The 21,939-nt window shown below is 42.2% G+C and overlaps 1 protein-coding gene across 3 annotated transcripts in view; it reads left to right on the top strand.

Annotated features, from left to right (window-relative positions):
• Window positions 1–21,939, top strand: part of LOC147011868 (uncharacterized) — a 52,460-nt gene that overhangs the window by 8,250 nt on the left and 22,271 nt on the right. For all 3 annotated transcript variants that reach the window (XR_015051755.1, XM_085857369.1, XM_085857368.1), the window contains exon 3: window positions 3,352–3,583. Coding sequence is in view for 2 of the 3 variants with exons in the window: in XM_085857369.1 (XP_085713495.1) it covers window positions 3,352–3,583 (232 nt within the window). In the remaining variant the exon portion in view is untranslated. The remainder of the gene's footprint in view (window positions 1–3,351; window positions 3,584–21,939) is intronic.

Here is a 21,939-nt window from a genome sequence, read left to right as displayed (position 1 = left end):
CCGTGCATAGTGCTGACCCCCCATCCCGTCCCCCTTTCCCGTGCATGGTGCTGACCCCCCATCCCGTCCCCCTTTCCCGTGCATGGTGCTGACCCCCCATCCCGTCCCCCTTTCCCGTGCATGGTGCTGACCCCCCAACCCGTCCCCCTTTCCCGTGTATGGTGCTGACCCCCCCATCCCGTCCCCCTTTCCCGTGCATGGTGCTGACCCCCCCAACCCGTCCCCCTTTCCCGTGTATGGTGCTGACCCCCCCATCCCGTCCCCCTTTCCCGTACATGGTGCTGACCCCCAACCCGTCCCCCTTTCCCGTGCATGGTGCTGACCCCCCCCCAACCCGTCCCCCTTTCCCGTGTATGGTGCTGACCCCTCATCCCGTGCATGGTGCTGACCCCCCCAACCCGTCCCCCTTTCCCGTGCATGGTGCTGACCCCTCATCCCGTGCATGGTGCTGACCCCCCCCAACCCGTCCCCCTTTCCCGTGTATGGTGCTGACCCCCCCCCCCCCCATCCCGTCCCCCTTTCCCGTGTATGGTGCTGACCCCCCACGCCGTCCCCCTTTCCCATGCATAGTGCTGACCCCCATCCCGTCCCCCTTTCCCGTGCATGGTGCTGACCCCCAACCCGTCCCCCTTTCCCGTGTATGGTGCTGACCCCCCCCCCCAACCCGTCCCCCTTTCCCGTGTATGGTGCTGACCCCTCATCCCGTGCATGGTGCTGACCCCCCCAACCCGTCCCCCTTTCCCGTGCATGGTGCTGACCCCTCATCCCGTGCATGGTGCTGACCCCCCCATCCCGTCCCCCTTTCCCGTGTATGGTGCTGACCCCCCCCCATCCCGTCCCCCTTTCCCGTGTATGGTGCTGCTTTAATTTGACCCCGAGGAATGTCCAGCGATTGGATCCTCCGTGGGAAGTGATCGAGATGAGAGGGAAAGCTTGGTCGGTGCCCCGCACTGTATGTGGGACTGTCGGGAATGCTTGGAAAGGGTGAGTTGTGGGGTGTTGGGGAGAGAGGCACCAGTGGTGGTGAATGAATGAATGGTTCGTTTGTTGTAAATCACATTTACACGCGAATGAAATGAGACAATCATTTACCCTGATTTAGTCTTGTTGTCCGTGCATACTGGGATGGAAGCCATGGCCACATCCTCCCCAGTGGAGAATTGGTGCCTACGTCAGCGAAGGTAGATCGAGGTTGTGTTTTCACCCCCGTTTGTCTGTCTGTCTCATGGTAGAGACACTCCCATCCAAGCTTGCTTCCCAGAGTTCAGCACTCACATCGTCCGTGTCCAGGGTATCTCAAAAAGTTGGACAGATTCGGATGAAACTTGGTGGACAGGTTCGGGATGTGACAAGGAAGAATTGATTCAATTGTGGTGAAAATCCGAATCCGGATCCGGATCTGATAATTTTTTAACTGATTCTTCACCATTGAGAGATTGTGCTAAAAAGACATATAGCACGATATCTGAAAAAGTTGTGGACGGATTCGGATGAAACTTGGTGGATTAATTGGTTCGCTGACAAGAACAAGCTGATTCGATTTTGTTTCAGATCCAGATCCCGATCCAGCCTATCAATGGCGTACAAAAGGTGAACTGTTCAGCTTGGCGGAGGTACGTGCTCTATTGAGTGCCATTCTAGTTCAATACAAAATTACGTCATAAAGGTATTCCGATGTATCATTTAAATCCTTTTATGAACTCCTGACCTCTGATTTTTTTTTTCCGAAAGCTAAACTACAACAGTCGGCTCGCTGGTATCGTGGCGATACTTTCCAGGTTTCAGGACAGACTTGTGACACGAGCAGCGGGACCTCGTTTCTAACAGCGAACCGGACCTCGTTTCTCTCCTCTCTCTCGTCACTGTTCAGTGCTTCAGGTCGAATGGAAGGATCTCAGCTGGTCACAAAAAAACGAACGTCAACAACCAGTCTTGTGCTGTTTGAACTTGAACCCTTTCTCAGCACGATATGTGTACAAAAGCTGGAGAGCACCGTGATGTGTAAATTTGAAATCGTTCACAGTACCCTGTTGGAATGGCCAGCAAGCTCTCTCCATGGATTGACCAAAAACCACAATCATTAATAGAGGGACGGGGGGGTTGTGATTAGGACGTGTGTGGAGCTGAACGGAGAGCCGGAGACAGATCCCTTGAGAGAATGAAGAACTCGTCTTACTTGCTGGTAAAGACAAGTGTCGATCTGCATCGGCGGACAGGTAGAACGATGGATGAAATGAACCTAAGTTGATTGAGGTATGCTCATCGCTGTTGAAAGCAAGGTGAAGTTGACGTTCCGTGTGTAAACCCTCCATCGGAGTGAAATTGGTCAAATGGAAGGGTCAACGCTCGAAACGTCAACTTCTTTTTGTGTCCCACGGTGATTGGCATACCTCGATCAACATCCTGGTGATTTCATACATCGTTCAGTCGTCCCTTTGTGTGTTTCGTGACGTTTTTCATTCGATGCCATCACTCGCAGTGAAAATCCCTGTGCGAATCGGTTGGGTGCAAGGACGCAGACGAGAAGAAAACCTGTGATGGGAAATGTCTGACTGGGAATGGCATGGACGAGATGCAAGGGGTCACCACCATCACAACCACCATCAATTGTCCGTTGAGAAGGTGGCGCTTTTTTGGAGAATGTGAACTTGGCCCAAACCTCCAACCAGATCTGGAGCCTTCACTCGGGGCTAAGTGTGGCGCTCAGATTATATTGTTATGGATTTTGGCTCAGGATGCGCAATCAAGTTAAAATTATAGTTCTGTAACGTCCCTGCTACGGGATGCGTTTATCTTTCTCCGAACAAACACTCAACAGTGGAATGTCCAAAAAAAATTCCTGATTCATCTCTGGAATTTTTCTCTGGAGGCGTAAACCTCTTAAAGACATGGAAATTGGCAATATTTTCACTTTTTATTTTCGAAATACTTCTCATGAAATGGATGGATTGCGTCATTTGCCTTGGTATGTTGTGGATTGCCCTATTGTGGGTTCGTTCATTATGGTTCTGACCCAATGTGTTTTTTTTTCTTTATGTGACCTCGTACGCTTTGGTTTGTTTTGAGTTTGTTAACCCAACATGGTTTGTTATGTGACCCAACGTGGCCTTGTCTGGTGTGGTTCAACCGAGTTTGGCCTGCCTGTAACTCTTGTGATCATGTGTTCAGTATATCAGAGTGGCAGGATGATCATTTGGTCGTGAAACTTGCCAATGAAAGTGGTTTTGAAACAGACCAGTCATGTAAACTTATTCGTCTCTGCTTGTCACTGTGCAGTGAGGGCTTTTTCTTACTTTACAATTGCCATGATGCACAGTCTTATGCACTGCTCCATGTCCTTTACTTTTATAGGAGAACACAGAGCTCAAGGAGCTATGTTGGATGTTGGATATGGAGCGCAGCACCGGATCTCTCACGCTGTCCAGTGGTCACATTCCCATGACAGGGTCTGGGTCTTTCTCTGCCGCTGGCATGGAGGCACCACCATCCAAGATTGCTCCCCTAAGTTCAACGCTCACATCACCAACCAAACAAGCTGCCCATTTGAGTTCCACCTTCAGCACTGGTGGCAGCAAGAACAATGGTGTGTGGTGGTACTCTATGCTCATTTCCTCTTCTGTTTGCTGCCTGACAGCTGTGACACAAAGTAGAGAGAAACGTACCTGCAGAGATGTACCTGACTACCTGTACTTAAAGCACTGGTTGTAAAAGTAAAGCATATAGAGTAGATGCTTCCAGACACTTATTCTATACGATATGTATATGATATTCAGTAAGCAAATGGTTGAGGAAATGACTAAATCTAGGTCATGAGCTGAGTTTAGCAGTTATTGGTCTATTTTCCCCTTCACACTTTAAGATCCATCCACTTGTGTGCAAGGTCTGCTGATTGCATTATTCATTATGCCTGGCTGTGCCGCTGATGGTGTGCCGCTGGAGAGAAAAAATAATTGGAATTCGGGAGGGAAAGCACATAATGGCATACCCTTTTCGAAAGGCGAACAGTGGGCTCTTTGATGTCCATGTTCGCAGAACAGCGAACGTTCTTAAAGGTCCCTCCAAAAGGTCCACACTCTGATGGAGAACCCAACTGGGCTGATAGGATGGCATAGAGAAATGCACACTCGCCTCAAAGCTATTTGGCCTGGGTTTGAATCCTGACCCAGCTATAACCTGTCAACCAAGTGATTCACAGACAAGGTGATTCATCTGTGTGTGTGTGTGTGTGTGTGTGTGTGTGTGTGTGTGTGTGTGTGTGTGTGTGTGTGTGTGTGTGTGTGTGTGTGTGTGTGTGTGTGTGTGTGTGTGTGTGTGTGTGTGCCGTCTCTTGGATGAATATTAAAAGGGAGTCCCGTCTGCTAGCATTTGTTGGTTGATGTTAAAGATCCCATGATGTCCTTTGTGAAGAGTCAGTGAGCTCTTGCCAGCACCCTGAACAAATTACAAATTCCTGCCTTAACCAGCAGAGGGCTGCACCCTCAGCCAATGATGCTACCTCACAGCCTTGTGCTGCATACAAATAAAGAAGAAGCACCCAACTTATGCACAAGAGTGACACTTTAAAGTCATATGATACGATCACAACTTTTAATGGCCACAATTATTCCCACCTTCTTGTGAGGTAGTCGGCAGGGGGAAAGTTATTGACTCAAGTCTTTCAAGAACCGATTGGCCAGGCCCAATGTTTCACTGAAGGCGGCACTGATCGGAAAATTAAGTGTGTCGGAAATAACCCACCAACTCTTCACAAAAGACATGTGGAATCTTTAATATCACCAATGACCAGTGCGGCAGATGGGTACTTCAGCATATCATCTGGACAATGCCAAACACCAGGATGACAGTTTATAGCTTGGCCAAGATTCAAACCAAGGCTACACAGCTCAGAGGCAAGTGTGCAAATCTCTTGTGTATCCTGCCAGTCATAGTGAGATTCCAGGTTTGATGTAAAGAAAGTCACATGTAGAATTTCATGCACTGATACTTTTACAATGATTATCACTTTTGCAGAAGTTTGAGTGTCTTATGTGTGTGTGTATATGTATATATATGTATATATATATGTATATATATATATATATATATATGTGTGTATATATATATATGTATGTATATATATATGTATATATATATATATATATATATATGTATATATATATATATATATATATATATATATATATATATATATATATATATGTGTGTATATATGTATATATGTGTGTGTATATGTATATATATATATATATATATATATATATATATATATATATATATATATATATATATATATACATATGTATATATGAGTGAATAGGCAAACAAAGATTATATGTATGGTATATGTGGGAAAATACATGTCCAGACCAGGAATCAAACCCAGGTCCTCTGGTGAACCGTACCAGTGCCATGCCATCTGAGCAATCTGGGTGATCCATGGAGCAGACATGTAATTCTCCCACGTATTGATCCTGCTCACTTCCACCCCCACCCCCCCCCCCCCGTGAATCTTCAATCATCAGATTCAATTGCTTATAAAAATGTAATGTCACGAATATTATAAATTAATTTGCGAACTAAATGTTTGAATTCTGAATGGTGTAAATCATGACAATACGGCAACTCACATACATATCATCAGTTAAAACAAGCCTGACTCCAGAGCGACATGTGGTCTGTGGAATGTGGAATTGAGGTGTTTTTAATAATGTGGAATTGAGGTGTTTTTAATAACGTGGAATTGAGGTGTTTTTAAGACCATGGTGGTGAGGTGTTTTTCATAATGTGGAATTGAGGTGTTTTTAAGACCATGGTGGTGAAGTGTTTTTAATAACTTGGTGGTGATGTTTTTTAATAACGTGGTGGTGAGGTGTTTTTAATAATGTGGTGGTGATGTTTTTTAATAACGTGGTGGTGAGGTGTTTTTAATAATGTGGTGGTGAGGTGTTTTTTATAATGTGGTGGTGAGGTGTTTTTAATAACGTGGTGGTAATGTTTTTTTAATAATGTGGTGGTGAGGTGTTTTTGATAACGTGGAATTGAGGTGTTTTTGATAACGTGGAATTGAGGTGTTTTTAAGACCATGGTGGTGAGGTGTTTTTAAGACCATGGTGGTGAGGTGTTTTTAATAATGTTTAATTGAGGTATTTTTAAGACCATGGTGTTGAGGTGTTTTTAATAACGTGGAATTGAGGTGTTTTTAATAACATGGACATAAGGTGTTTTTAAGACCATGGTGGTGATGTGTTTTTAATAACGTGGACATGAGGTGTTTTTAAGAACGTGGTGGTGAGGTGTTTTTAAGACCATGGTGGTGAGGTGTTTTTAATAACGTGGAATTGAGGTGTTTTTGATAAAGTGGACATGAGGTGTTTTTTATAACGTGGAGTATCGGTGTTTTTAATAACGTGGAATTGAGGTGTTTTCAATAACGTGGAATTGAGGTGTTTTTAATAACGTGGAATTGAGGTGTTTTTAATAACTTGGAATTGAGGTGTTTTTAATAACGTGGAATTGAGGTGTTTTTAAGACCATGGTGGTGAGGTGTTTTCAATAATGTGGAATTCAGGTGTTTTTAAGACCATGGTGGTGAGGTGTTTTTCATAACGTGGACATGAGGTGTTTTTAATAACGTGGGCATGAGGTGTTTTTAATAACGTGGGCATGACGTGTTTTTAATAACGTGGGCATGAGGTGTTTTTAATAACGTGGGCATGAGGTGTTTTTAATAATGTGGAATTGAGGTGTTTTTAACACCATGGTGGTGAGGTGTTTTTAATAATGTGGAATTGAGGTGTTTTTAAGACCATGGTGGTGAGGTATTTTTAATAACGTGGACATGAGGTGTTTTTGATAACGTGGCGTTGAGGTGTTTTTAATAACGTGGAATTGAGGTGTTTTTAATAACTTGGAATTGAGGTGTTTTTTAATAACGTGGAATTGAGGTGTTTTTAATAACGTGGAATTGAGGTATTTTTAAGACCATGGTGGTGAGGTGTTTTCAATAATGTGGAATTCAGGTGTTTTTAAGACCATGGTGGTGAGGTGTTTTTCATAACGTGGACATGAGGTGTTTTTAATAACGTGGGCATGAGGTGTTTTTAATAACGTGGGCATGAGGTGTTTTTAATAACGTGGGCATGAGGTGTTTTTAATAACGTGGGCATGAGGTGTTTTTAATAATGTGGAATTGAGGTGTTTTTAACACCATGGTGGTGAGGTGTTTTTAATAATGTGGAATTGAGGTGTTTTTAAGACCATGGTGGTGAGGTATTTTTAATAACGTGGACATGAGGTGTTTTTGATAACGTGGCGTTGAGGTGTTTTTAATAACGTGGAATTGAGGTGTTTTTAATAACTTGGAATTGAGGTGTTTTTTAATAACGTGGAATTGAGGTGTTTTTAATAACGTGGAATTGAGGTGTTTTTAAGACCATGGTGGTGAGGTGTTTTCAATAATGTGGAATTCAGGTGTTTTTAAGACCATGGTGGTGAGGTGTTTTTCATAACGTGGACATGAGGTGTTTTTAATAACGTGGGCATGAGGTGTTTTTAATGACGTGGGCATGAGGTGTTTTTAATAACGTGGGCATGAGGTGTTTTTAATAACGTGGGCATGAGGTGTTTTTAATAATGTGGAATTGAGGTGTTTTTAACACCATGGTGGTGAGGTGTTTTTAATAATGTGGAATTGAGGTGTTTTTAAGACCATGGTGGTGAGGTATTTTTAATAACGTGGACATGAGGTGTTTTTGATAACGTGGCGTTGAGGTGTTTTTAATAAAGTGGAATTGAGTTGTTTTTAATAACGTGGAATTGAGGTGTTTTTAATAACTTGGAATTGAGGTGTTTTTTTAATAACGTGGAATTGAGGTGTTTTCAATAATGTGGAATTCAGGTGTTTATAAGACCATGGTGGTGAGGTGTTTTTCATAACGTGGACATGAGGTGTTTTTAATAACGTGGGCATGAGGTGTTTTTAATAACGTGGAATTGAGGTGTTTTTAAGAACATGGTGGTGAGGTATTTTTAATAACGTGGACATGAGGTGTTTTTGATAACGTGGCGTTGAGGTGTTTTTAATAACTTGGAATTGAGGTGTTTTTTAATAATGTGGAATTGAGGTGTTTTTAATAACGTGGAATTGAGGTGTTTTTAAGACCATGGTGGTGAGGTGTTTTTAATAATGTGGAATTCAGGTGTTTTTAATAACGTGGGCATGAGGTGTTTTTAATAACGTGGGCATGAGGTGTTTTTAATAACGTGGGCATGAGGTGTTTTTAATAATGTGGAATTGAGGTGTTTTTAATAACGTGGACATGAGATGTTTTTAATAACGTGGAATTGAGGTGTTTTTAATAACATGGTGGTGCGGTGTTTTTAATAACATGGACATGAGGTGTTTTTAAGACCATGGTGGTGATGTTTTTAATAACATGGACATGAGGTGTTTTTAAGACCATGGTGGTGATGTTTTTAATAACGTGGACATGAGGTGTTTTTAATAACGTGGACATGAGGTGTTTTTAATAACGTGGACATGAGGTGTTTTTAATGACGTGGTGGTGAGGTGTTTTTAAGACCATGGTGGTGAGGTGTTTTTAATAACGTGGAATTGAGGTGTTTTTAATAACGTGGAATTGAGGTGTTTTTAATAACGTGGAATTGAGGTGTTTTTAAGACCATGGTGGTGAGGTGTTTTTAAGACCATGGTGGTGAGGTATTTTTAATAACGTGGACATGAGGTGTTTTTGATAATGTGGCGTTGAGGTGTTTTTAATAACGTGGAATTGAGGTGTTTTTAATAACGTGGAATTGAGGTGTTTTTAATAACGTGGAATTGAGGTGTTTTTAAGACCATGGTGGTGAGGTGTTTTTAATAATGTTTAATTGAGGTGTTTTTAAGACCATGGTGTTGAGGTGTTTTTAATAACGTTGAATTGAGGTGTTTTTAATAACATGGTGGTGCGGTGTTTTTAATAACATGGACATGAGGTGTTTTTAATATCGTGGTCATGAGGTGTTTTTAATAACGTGGAATTGAGGTGTTTTTCAGACTATGGTGGTGATGTGTTTTTAATAACGTGGACATGGGGTGTTTTTAATAATATGGTGGTGAGGTGTTTTTAATAACGTGGACATGAGGTGTTTTTAATAACGTGGAATTTAGGTGTTGTTAATAACGTGGTGGTGAGGTGTTTTTAATAGCGTGGTGGTGAGGTGTTTATAATCATGTGGTGGTGTGGTGTTTATAATAACGTGGTGGTTTGGTGTTTTTAATAATGTGGTGAGGTGTTTTAATAATGTGGTGGTCAGGTGTTTATAATAATGTGGTGGTGAGGTGTTTATAATGACGTGGTGGTGAGGTGTTTTTCATAAGGTGGACATGAGGTGTTTTTAATAACGTGGAATTTAGGTGTTTTTAATAATGTGGTGGTGAGGTGTTTTTAATAACGTGGTGGTGAGGTGTTTTTAATAGCGTGGTGGTCATGTGTTAAAAATAATGTGGTGGTGAGGTGTTTTTGTATAACGTGGTGGTGAGGTGTTTTTAATAACGTGTGGTGGTGAGGTGTTTTTAATAACTTGGTGGTGATGTTTTTTTAATAACGTGGTGGTGAGGTGTTTTTAATGATGTGGTGGTGAGGTGTTTTTAATAACGTGGTGGTGAGGTGTTTTTAATAATGTGGACATGAGGTGTTTTTAATAACGTGGAATTGAGGTGTTTTTAATAACGTGGTGATATTTTTGAATTACATGGTGGTGAGGTGTTTTTAATAACGTGGACATGAGGTTTTTGTAATAACGTGGAATTGAGGTGTTTTTAATAACGTGGTGGTGAGGTGTTTTTCCCACTGTAGAAACTTGTGGCGAGGCAAGCATAGCGAGCCGATTCATGCTCGTATGTATATATTTCATGAATAATGTCGACATTGCTCAAACCCAAGAAGTGGGACATGTTGAGAAATGCTGACAGTGCGGAATTATGGCACTGTCACGTGATGTTTGGCATCCGGCAATCTGCGGAATCGTATCAATTAAATGCGTTGGCAATGGAGTTCACCTCAAGGAATAATTCATTTAGACAGATTAAAATGTGGCAGTGAGGTGGTGGTGAGGTGTTACTACAAAGTAGTAATTTGGTCAAAATGTCTCATTCCGTTCTTTTAAATGAAACAAAAGTCTAAATTCAACAACTGAGTATTACTACATTTTATCATCATAATCTGATCAAAATATACAAATAACAGATGGGACACGAGAGAGTTTCATGGATCACCTTACCCCGCACGGTCTTGAGAAAAGACGTTCATGGATGGGGTCTCCGGGCAGCAAATTTGATTGGTCAAGATGATGTAATATGCTGTAACATTTTGTATAAGTACTGCTGAATGGACGGGTTTTGAAAGTGTCAAAAAGGCAAATTGTGTTTTACAGTGTTCAAGTGTATAATTCAATTGAAATCAAATAAAGATGTACGAATTTAAAAGTTGTACGAAAAAAATCTGGAAGTTTACCACCATTGATGCGCTGTCTTTTCCACCATCTTATTTGATACGTTTCATAAGTTATTCATGCCTGTCGTATGTGTCCTTTGTGACGTCCTTAAAAAAAATTATTGCGTTTCCTGTTTGAAATGATTTTCAGTTTTGTTTGACTGCCAGACAGGCAGACAGTAAATATATTATCTCACTCCTGTCTGAGCATGTGCGATCGTGACAAATTCTGAGCCAAGGTACGGTTAAACGAAAGACTTGGCTTCCCATTGATGTTTCGATTTATTTTCCTAATATAACATTCACTTTAAATGAATTGTTCCTCAATCATAAACTGATAAGAAAGACAGACAGATATGAACCAATTGCTTAACTCCACTTTTCGCTTCGTGTGCATGGAGTAACAACATGTCAGGATGGAATTCCAAAAAAATAACCACCATGGGTGGAAGGAATGACACCACAATACAACACCACAACCCCCTATCAGATTGTCATCATGACATATTTTGACATTTTTCCATCTCATTCCGTCAACAAATAAAATGCCCAATTACACCAACCCACACTACAAATCTTCGCCAACGTATAACATAGACATCTTCATACAATTGTTGCTATTGCCAGTCACCTCTGATAAAAATGTCAAAATATGTCATGATGGCAATCCGTAAAACTATTGCGGTGTTATTTCTTTGTACCTTGTTTTATTTTTTCATTTTTTTGGAATGTCACCTCGACATTCCGCCAAATGGCCAAAACTTGGTAGATGAGTTGGTAAGGTGACAATAAAAAGCCGATTAGATTTTGGTTTAAGTGCGGATGCATATCAGGCGTAGCATTGGGATACAAAACATAAACTGTTCAGCCTGGCAGAAATATCCGCTCTACCGAGTGCCATTCTAGTTACCTCTGCCACCAAAGGTGGAGGTTATGTTTTCACTCCTGTCTATCTGTGAGCAGGATATCTCAAAATGTTGTGGACAGATTTGGACGGAATTTGGTGGACAGGTTGTGTTTGTGACAAGGACGAATTGATTAGATTTTGGTGAAGATCAGGATCCGGATCCGACAACTATAATTTTTAAAGTGATTCTTCACCATTGACAGATGGGGCCAAAAACGATATATAGCACGATATTTCAATAAGTTGTGGACAGATTTGAATGAAACTTGGTGGACGAGTTGGTTCAGTGAAAACAAGCCGATTCAATTTGGGTTCAGGTCCGGATCCAGATCAGGCCTATTAATGGGATACAAAACATAAACTGTTCAGCCTGGTGGAGGTATGCATGCTACTGAGTGCCGTTCTAGTTAACCTCTGCCATTGAAGATCGGAGGTTGCTGTTTTCACCCCTTTCTGTTTGTTTGTTTGTTTGTGAACAGTATTACGGAAAAACTCCTCGATGGATTTCGACGAAACTTGGTGAGGGGGTTAGGTATGGTCCAAGGATCATGACATTAGATTTTGGACTTTGCCCCCCCCCCCAAAAAATGTTTTTTTTTGCATTTCTACATGTTTTAAGTGATTTCCAACCCCCCCCCCCAAAAAAAAAGTTGGAGAAAAGAACTATAACTCTCAGCACTGTTGACATCATATTTAATGAATAAGATATAAGGTTCACTTGAGTGACCCAGCAGTATTGGCGGCGGAGGTTTTGCACTCTCCCGAGTGCTCCCCTTCTAGTTACCGCTGCTACGAAGGTGAAGGAGGTTTTGTTTCCCCCCCCCCTCTGTCTGTCTGTTTGTCTGTCTGTGTGCAGGATATCTCAAAAAGTTGTGGACGGATCCAGATGAAATTTTGTGGACATGTTCAGTATGTGACAAGGACGAACTGGTTCGATTTTGCTAAAGATCCAGATCCGGATCCGACGACTCAAATTTTTTAAGTGATTGTTCACCATTGAGAGATTTGGCCAAAAATGATATTCGCACGATATCTCAAACAGTTGTTGACATATTCGGAGGAAACTTGGTGGACACGTTGGGTGTGTGACAAGGAAGAAATGTTTCAATTTTGGTGAAGATCCGAATCCGGATCTGGATACGAGAATTATTTAAGTTTTTAAAAGTGATTCTTCACCATTGAGAGATAGGGCCGAAAACAATTATATGGCATGATATTTCAAAAATGTATTGGGCTCTATATGGTCTCATGGATCAGGCATTGCGTGGTGGGGGTATGCGCTCTACCGAGTGCCCTTATAGTTTTAAATGTTTTTTTCCTGAATTGTTTCTGTTGGTTTTTTGGGGGAGAGAATTATGGATGGTTGTGTAAATTTGGCATAATATGGGAAATTGCCGTTTAATGGCATGCTTGAAAATGACAATAACGTTGCATGATCTGTCTAATACCTTGTCAACACCATTTTGTCCAAACTTTTCCTCACTCATCCACTACTTTGTCCCCCATTTCTCTTGTTTCTGGAATTGTTTTATCATACTTGTCCAGTGTCACTCTTCTCTCCATTCATTCAACCACCACCTCATGTCAACTTCCTATCTGACTCTCACTGATTTTGTCTGTTTGTATGTCGCATATCCGCCTGTTTCCCACGACACCAGTGATTTGTACATTGGCTCTTGGCACCCTCTATTGTTTAAGTCTTCCTTGAGATATGATTACCAATTAAAATGAAAACATGTCAGCTCAGCGTGCTCATCCTGATCTTCGTGGATATCTCTGCTCTGCAGGGATTGTTGTTGATTTTGTACTTCATTCAGTAATTGGTGTCCCCCATCCCTTTCCCCAGTCTTCTCCACACTCTCATTGTTTGTGAGTGCATTGAGTGCTCTGTTCTTCACCAAGGATTTGACCTTTCAAGCCCAGAACCAATCTGAATGGTGGGTTCACAACTATAGTGTCTGAACAGCTCTCAATCAGGGAATGGGGGGGGGGGGGAGAGACAGAGAGACAGAGACAGAGATAGACACCAATGCAAAATCCAATGATATTCTTGCTGATCTAAAATCTTCATACCAAGTCCACAAACTTGTTTCACTCGAAAAAGAGAGCAGTAATCATGATTGTTTCTGTCGTTTTTAAATCCTGAAACCCACACATCACCATTTTTGAATTGAAAACCTGATGTTGCCTCTCATGTAAGTTGTTTTCGAGACTGATGAACATGTTCATAAAAGAGCAGTTGTTAGCAGAATATTCTATTTTGGTGGCTCAGGGTGGATTTGTAGCATACGGGATCATTTTGTTGTCCACATTTATGTTGTTTCCTGATTCAAACTCATCGCTGAGAGGACTTTGGCTAAATACAGGATACTTGGTCATACATGTGGTTTCGACTTTTTGTCAGTACGCAGAGATTCCAATGGATCAAGGAGTCTTTCTAACAATCCATCTGACCTATTAGCATACTGATGGCCCTTAAATCCATCTTAGACAATAATAATACACGGTCTCTTTACAGTTAAGCAATACCACAGAAAAGGGCTGGTGATGTCTGTGTGGATGCCTGTACCATTGCTAGTCACATCTGGATCTTTCCTCATCATAGCTGGACCTTTGCTGGTCCTGCGTGAACCTTTGCTGGTCATGCCTAAGTTTTTATCCATGTGCTTGAGCCTTTTTAGGTTGCATTTCTGGACCTCTGGTCATAACTAGACCATGGCTGGACCTTTGCTGGTCATAACTCAACCTTTGCTGGTCATAACTGAACCATGGCTGGACCTTTGCTGGTAATAACTCAACCTTTCCTGGTCATAACTAGACCATGGCGGGTAATGTTTGAGTTTTGTAAGTGTTTCTGAATCTTAGAAGAAATCTCAACGATAGCATGTTTTTTTTTGCATAGTATGAAAAAAATTGACAACTTATGTTTAAAGGGACAACATAATAGAATAGCTTGATATAAATATACAACTAGAAAGCATCTGAAAATGCAAAGCCCGTCCGTATATTCTGACTTCTTCTTTCGTATGCTAAACGGTACCTTTGACCTTTTGACCTTTTGACCTTCCGACCAAATTCTTAATTTGTCTTCTCCATATACTCATAATGAAGCTTTGTTGAAAATGTGATAACAAATGCTCAAATGAAAATTTTAATTTCAGGTCAATTAGATGAAAATAACGATTTTATGTGACCCTGATCTTTGACCTTTTGACCAAATTACTACTTTGTCTTCTCCATATTCTCATAATAAAGCTTTGTTGAAAATTTGATGACAAACGCTTAACTGGGGAAAAAAAAATGTTATGGCAAGGACAGAGACGCGCGCACACACACACACACACACACACATACACACACACACACACACACACACACACACACACACACACGCACACACACACACGCACACGCGCACACACACACACACGTCTTCCACTCCCTGGGGGACGGGCTTATAACACCATAATAACAAATGTTAACATCCATACAACATTGTTGGAAACTGTAGGTAGCAGGCAAGCCTTCGATTCCATGTTCAGTTTTGCCCGAAGACATCTTACAGATCCTGACTTGTCCTTCGCCAATAATTCATACTATTTATTAATTTCTGCAATCTCTGTCGATGTTTTTTTTTTAAATCTATGTCTCGACATTTCTTTTTACTCGTTGCATCATTAGTGAGATGCAGCAATGTCGATGATGTAATGCACTTGAACATTAGAGCAGGAATTTATTTGGACTTTGGTCTGTGTTCTTGAAAAACAACGACCGACTCTTTTTGAAAAGAGTATTCAATGTCTGCGAGTAAATGCTGGCAGGGGAGGTGGCTGACTTATCGAGCTCTCCTCGGATGTGAGTCCCTGGCTGCCTCTGGACAACACCCTTGAGCTATATATTATTTTGTCGTGGCTCTTTTTATACAAGGGTCTCGGCTCGTGGAGAAGTTGAACGACAAAGGATAGCAGGTTCATAAATGACGGAAGGGTGTGGTGGGGATGAGCATATACAGGAGTAAAGGAGGAATAACACAAGGAGGAGGAGAGGAGATTGGGACCATACTCTGTGCAGAGCGTTGGTGCTGCCTAAGCAGTCTCCTTGGCTATTGGGTACAATCCTGGATGGGTCACCACTCTGACACAGTATACCAGCATGCTGGAACTCATTCTGCCGACCTTGGAAGGATGACAGGCCGAGTTAACCCCATCTGGTATTAATTCAACAGCTGAGCAGGATTTGAACTCACGACCCTAGGATCCAAAGCCCGCCACCCGAACCATTAAGTCAACACCAGGCATAATAACACAAGAAAGGAGTAACAATTGTTCAGAGAGGAGCATAACGGGAAAGCAATAGCATTTGTAGAAGAGATCCTGGATGTGTACATGGTGAGTGCATGTGGTTGTGATGGGCAGCGTATTTGGAAGACTGAAGTGAGGAGGACGAGATCATGGACACAGGAAGACTGTTTCACAATCAGGAGAATAAAGGGATGAATGGATGCAAGTGAGCAACCATCCTGGATTTTGGGAGGGTGAGCAGGTGAGGACTCTCGAGTTATGCATGTGACCTGGGGTAGTTTGGGAGGGCAGAAGTAAGAGAGGATTGGAAGGTCAAGACCAGACAAGCTTTTATAAAATGGAGAGCCCATCAACTTGTCATCTGTGGGAAAGAGATGAGCTTTGAGAATCCGCCTCCTGCTTTGTGATAACAATGGTGTGGAAGACCTTGTTTTCGACCACCTCGAGCAAAGTAAGGTGGGTAGCAGGAGCACCAGCCAAAGTGGGGAGCCATACTCTACGGAGCTCCATGAGAAAGCCTTGTACACTTTCCTGAGCTTGGTGTGACTCAGGAATTCCTTAGCTCTCCCCAGAATATCCAGATGATGACTGGCCTTTCATGATATTTAACCTCCGCCATCGAAGATCGGAGGTTACTGTTTTCACCCCTTTCTGTTTGTTTGTTTGTTTGTTATCTTGCCAAATCGAAGTTTTTGCAAGATATGTTAGTCAGCTTGTATGTTTATTTTTTTTTTTTTTTGTTTGTTTGTCTGTAATCACGTATCGATCACTCTGCAGAGCACAGTTATCATTGGAAATTTTTGTAACTTCGCATATCAGAGGCCTATAGAGGTCCCTTTCAGCACATAAAATTTTCAAGGTCAAAGGTCAAGGTCACTTTGTCGAAAATCAGGGGAGTCGATGAAACCCTTATTTTTTGAGTAATTTTGATCGGATCGTCTTCAAACTTCATGGGAATATAGTTCATGGTCTGGCGCTCAGCTGATTAATTTTTGGTGGCGATCAGCCTTGACCTTCATGGTTAGCACTGGAGGTCGAAAGTTTTTGACCCCCAAGGTCAAATTTTGAAATCTTAGATACCATATCGAGTAATACCTCATATGAAAGCGCTTGATAAGTGCTTTCCAGATCTGTCAAAAATTTGACACTGACGTCATTTGATGATATCATGACGAAAAAACTGATTTTTCATGAAAATTTTATTTCCTCAGTTCTCATCAAAATCTCTTGATATTTCATGTACAACAGTCCTGGAGAGATACCATGAACTGTACGAAAATATAAAGGTCAAGGTCAAAGGTCAAGGTCACAAAAAGGTCAAGCATCAAGGTCGACGAAACCCTTATTTTTAGAGTAACTTTAATCGAATAAATAAGTCACTCATGTTCACATTTTGGCAAGATACTGGTCACCCTGGGGGTGACATTGGTTTTTATTTGTTTGTGAACAGTATTACGGAAAAACTCCTCGACGGATTTCGACGAAACTTAGTGGGGGGGTTAGGTATGGTCCAAGGATCATGCCATTACATTTTGGACTTGGTCTCCCCCTCCCCCAAAAATAAAAAAAATTGTTAGAGGAAATTTTTTTTTTGCATTTCTACATGTTTTAAGTGATTTCCAACCCCCCCACCCCTACCCAAAAAAAATTGTTAGAGAAAAAAAAATTTTTGCAACTTTTTTTTCAACAAAATTTCGATTTCTTTTTTTTTGCATTTCTACATGTTTTAAGTGATTTCCAACCCCCCCTCCCCCCCCCCAAAAAAAATGTTGGAGAAAAGAGCTATAACTCTCAGCACTGTTGACATATTTAATGAATAAGATACAAGGTTCACTTGAGTGACCCAGCAGTATTGGCGGCGGAGGTTTTGCACTCTCCCGAGTGCTCCCCCTCTAGTTTGACGCTGTCCTTGCCTTTTGTGAGTTTAGTTCCCCTGCCAGAAATCTTTAGCAGGCAAGTTGAGATCATTTCAAGCTACTTGGAGGTTCATGATGACCTGTGGTGAAACATTGCAAGCTTATTCAAGTGGTCGTATCTGCAAACTTGTCGTTTTTTTGAATCACATTGGGCAAGAAAAGTTTGGCAAGATGCCCCACCAGGAAAGTTGAGGCTCGAGGGTGAGGGTTACTCGAGGCGTTGGCCGTTATCACATTCAAGTAAAACAGCTGATAAATGGGGTAAGCACGGGGCACGTCATTGTGCAGCACACCATCCTTTGGAAGGGATGTAAAGCTGATGATCCCATCTGCACGTCTGCAATCTGTGGTCGCAAAAGATATTACAATAAAAATCGTTGGTCGTTACCATGGCCACATGTGTGCCGCCAACTCACTAAAATGAAATGTGGTTAAGGGGATTATGACGTCATGAAATGTTAATGGTTCATAGCAGAGATCAAGTGGTTGGATAATGGGGTGTGGATATGAATCAGGTATCATTGGGCAAATAGCCTCTTTTCTTGTCTCAACCTATCCCTTTGAATGCAGTTAGGGTAAGGTAGTGCAAGTTGTCTCTGGCGGGAAAAGTTTCGAGACCGGACCTCATGGCTTTTATGTGCTACGGTTTCGGAATTATATATTATACATTTCTAAAAGACATTTTTGACAAATTGACTTTTTGATCCATTGGTGAAGTTACGAATGAAAATTAAACCGAAAACATTTCAGAGCTCAAACCTCGCGCTCGAGTGAGGAAATTGCCGCAGACAATGATACATTGATGTCGTGTTGAAGCTTGTCCTGCTTGTGCAGCACAGTCCGTGTAATCGTAATGGTGTCATTGTTATACCGTGAATGAGCGCACCTGTCTCTGAATAATCCCAGTCTCGTCATCCAGACGAAAACCGCGGTTGGCCTTCATCACATGCACCCTGTCGGAGTCTATAAATCGGAGGGTCGTTGTCTCATCATATCCTCGGTGGTCACCTGAAAGTACATTGGTATCTCCTTGTGTCTTTCTTTAATGTAATCACACCTGGCATGTACAAGCTCATCCTTAGATACAGGACAGAAAATTGGCTGCATGGTGTGTGTGTGTGTGTGTGTGTGTGTGTGTGTGTGTGTGTGTGTGTGTGTGTGTGTGTGTGTGTGTGTGTGTGTGTGTGTGTGTGTGTGTGTGTGTGTGTGTGTGTGTGTGTGTGTGTGTGTGTGTGTGTGTGTGTGATTGTTAAGCAAAGAATAAATGTAAAGGTTCAGACTTGAAGACTAAGGATTCATACTCGGACTGAGACTTTAGACTATGTGACTGGGACTATGAGTCGAGCATTTTGTAATGCTGTATTTTTCTTACGAGGAACCAGGAATGGTCTAAATGATGCTAGGTCATCAATGTTAATTACCCGACCCCTTTCATTTCTAATTTCTAAACTAACTTCAAACTCAGTCAACATAAAAGTGGACTCTCGTAAGAAATTATCGGATAGAGATCTGCAAAGCAGATTAAACAGCTGTCTTTAACATCTCTTCTGAACGACTGTGTGTTTTTGGATACAGTGCCCTGACCGATGGGCACTTTAACAAGATGGCAGCTCGACTCAACTCCAACTTCAATAAATTGGAGCAAACAGTTCAAAGTTGAACAGCTTGTTATATTTAGATACTATTAGCTCATTCACATTCCTTGCAATAGGTAATGGATTTCCTCACCTGCGTTATATTCCCTCACCTGCATGATTACCTCGTGCGTGTAATGACGTCACAATGAATTTTGTAAAAAAAATAATTATGATTTGGAATTTCCTCGATTGCATTACTGCTTTCACAGTAGGAACTAGAAGGGCACTCGGTGGAGCGCATACCTCTGCCCTGCAACGCCTGATCCACGAGAACATATCGGACCCGATACGTTTTTCAATAACTTGCGATATATAGTTTTTGTCCCTATCTCTCAATGGTGAAGAATGACTTCAAAAATGAAATAATTCTCGTATCTGGATCCGGATTTGAATCTTCACCAAAATCGAATCAATTCATCGTTGTCACTCACCCAACTTGTCCACTAAGTTTCATCCAAATCCGTCCGCAACTTTTGGAAGTATCCTGTTATTATATCTATCGGTTTAGCCTTATCTCGCTTCAAGAATCGCTTAAAATTTTTTTTATCACATCTGGATCCGGAATCTTCACCAAAATTGAAGCAATTCTTCCTTGTGACACACCCAACATGTCCACAAAATTTTCATCTGGATCCGTCCACAACTTTTTGAGATATCCTGCACACAAACAAACAAACAAACAGATAAACCAATGTCACCCACAGGGTGACCCATATCTTGCCAAAAGGTGACCACGTGTGACTTCTTTAAGGTCACACTGAGGTGAACAGAGCTGCTATCCACCAGGTGCGACTCCTTGAGGAATATCTGCCTACGAGAGATTCCGATGAGAATCATTCTACAGAGTAACCATGAAAAATATGCTTTTGCCTCATAACGTCACCAAATGACATCATAATGTCTCAAGCTTGACATATCTAGAAAGCACTCATCGAGGTGTTCAATTTGAGGTACTACACGATAAGGTTCCTAAAACTTGAAAATTTGACCTTGGGGTCAAATATGTTTGACCTGAGGCGCTAACCATGAAGGTCAAGGCCAATCGCCACCAAAAATTAATCAGCTGAGCGCCAGACCATGAACTATATTCCCATGAAGTTTGAAGACGATCCGATCAAAATTACTCAAAAAATAAGGGTTTCGTCGACTCCCCTGATTTGCGACAAAGTGACCTTGACCTTTGACCTTGACCTTTGACCTTGACCTTCAAAATTTTGTGCACTGAAAGGGACCTCTATAAGCCTCTGATATGTGAAGTTACAAAAATTTCCGATGATAACTGTGCTCTGCAGAATTTTTTATGTGATTACAGAAAAACATACAAACTGACTAACATATTGTTGTGGTTGACGAAATTCGCAAACCACCATTCAGGTCCCTTAGGTGAGTTATCTCTGTAAGTATATGTGTAGTTAGGCCCAAACCCGTTGTTTAGAGGGAATAAATGTCATTCATTCGGGCTGCGACCCCTCTAGATAGCCGTTTTTCTTTTACTATCTTTATTTTGGACCAGCCGCCATTACTACCACCACAACCACCACCAACCACGTCTCAACAGCCAACACACAACAACCACCAACCGCAACGCCGCTTCACAACAACAGCCACGACCCTTGCCGTCACATCTCGCTCTCGCAACCATCGCATCACCGCCATTCCCGCGCCGCTTGTGGGCACCGATCCTGGACTCGTACAGGGCGCGCACCGAGCAGCGGGTGCAAAAACACCAGCCTTTTCCGAGAAATCGGATCAAGAATCATTCACGCCCACTTTTCCTCTGTCCAATGGGGAGCCAGCCAGAGGTGAAGGGTCGAAGGTGAAGGAGCGAAGCCCCGGGGGCTATAAAGGGCCGCGTTCGCTCGCCGAAAAGGCAGTTGAGTTTGAAAGAGTTGAGAGTTTCTGAGAAGAGGAAAGCAGTTAGAAGGAGTCGAGCAGTTGTTGAGGGAGTTTCTGAATCGGGAGAGAAAAAGAGTTTCTGAATCGCAGTTGGACGGAGTTGAGAAGAGTGGAGAGTGGGAGAGTTGGAGAGTTGTGGCGGCGGCGAAGGCAGTCGAGAGGTCTGCGCTCGTGTCAGAGTCGGGGAGCTGCGGAGAGTGGAGGCCGGTAACGCGACCGAGGTCGCGGTGGAGTCGCTCGTCGCGGGACCCAAGCCAGCGAGATATCCTCATTCCCCCGAGCATCAACAACCCCCCTTCTGTTTCCCCCCGCGCTGAGATAGTGTTCGAAGGGGGCCCCGTTCCCACCTATATTTTAGTTTAATTTAATATAGTAGGATTATTGCTGATCATGAAATAAAGATGATGTTCCAAGATTGTCTTTAAGTAAGCTTCGCTTCATTTTGGGAAATTAAAATGCCTCGCTCTTGCAACTTCCGATTCTATGCCAGCAAGGATATCTCAGAGGTACATTTGATCATGAACTGTCACAATAGAGTTTCGTAATCTGGGCTTTGCATCATTGAGTATGTCCTCCACCAGAGTCCATATTTTGAGCTGCCCATGGTGGACTTGTCGGTGGACTTGAAAGATCCCTTGGTGTACTGTGCGAAGAGTAGACAATTGTGTGCTAGCACCATGGCCAAATTCCAAATTCCTTCCCTTTCCTACCATGGAGCTTATGCCCGTTATCTTTGAACGCACTCTGAGTGAGCTGGAGGACTGCCAACTTACCGGGAATGATGGTTAT

The sequence above is a fragment of the Eptatretus burgeri genome, chromosome 15 (genome assembly GCF_056783735.1).
Source record: "Eptatretus burgeri isolate ZD-2024b chromosome 15, Ebu_testis_v1, whole genome shotgun sequence".
In the NCBI taxonomy this organism is placed as follows: Eukaryota; Metazoa; Chordata; class Myxini; order Myxiniformes; family Myxinidae; genus Eptatretus; species Eptatretus burgeri.
Note: the sequence above shows the minus strand (reverse complement) of the source record. Positions and strands in the feature narration are given on the sequence as shown.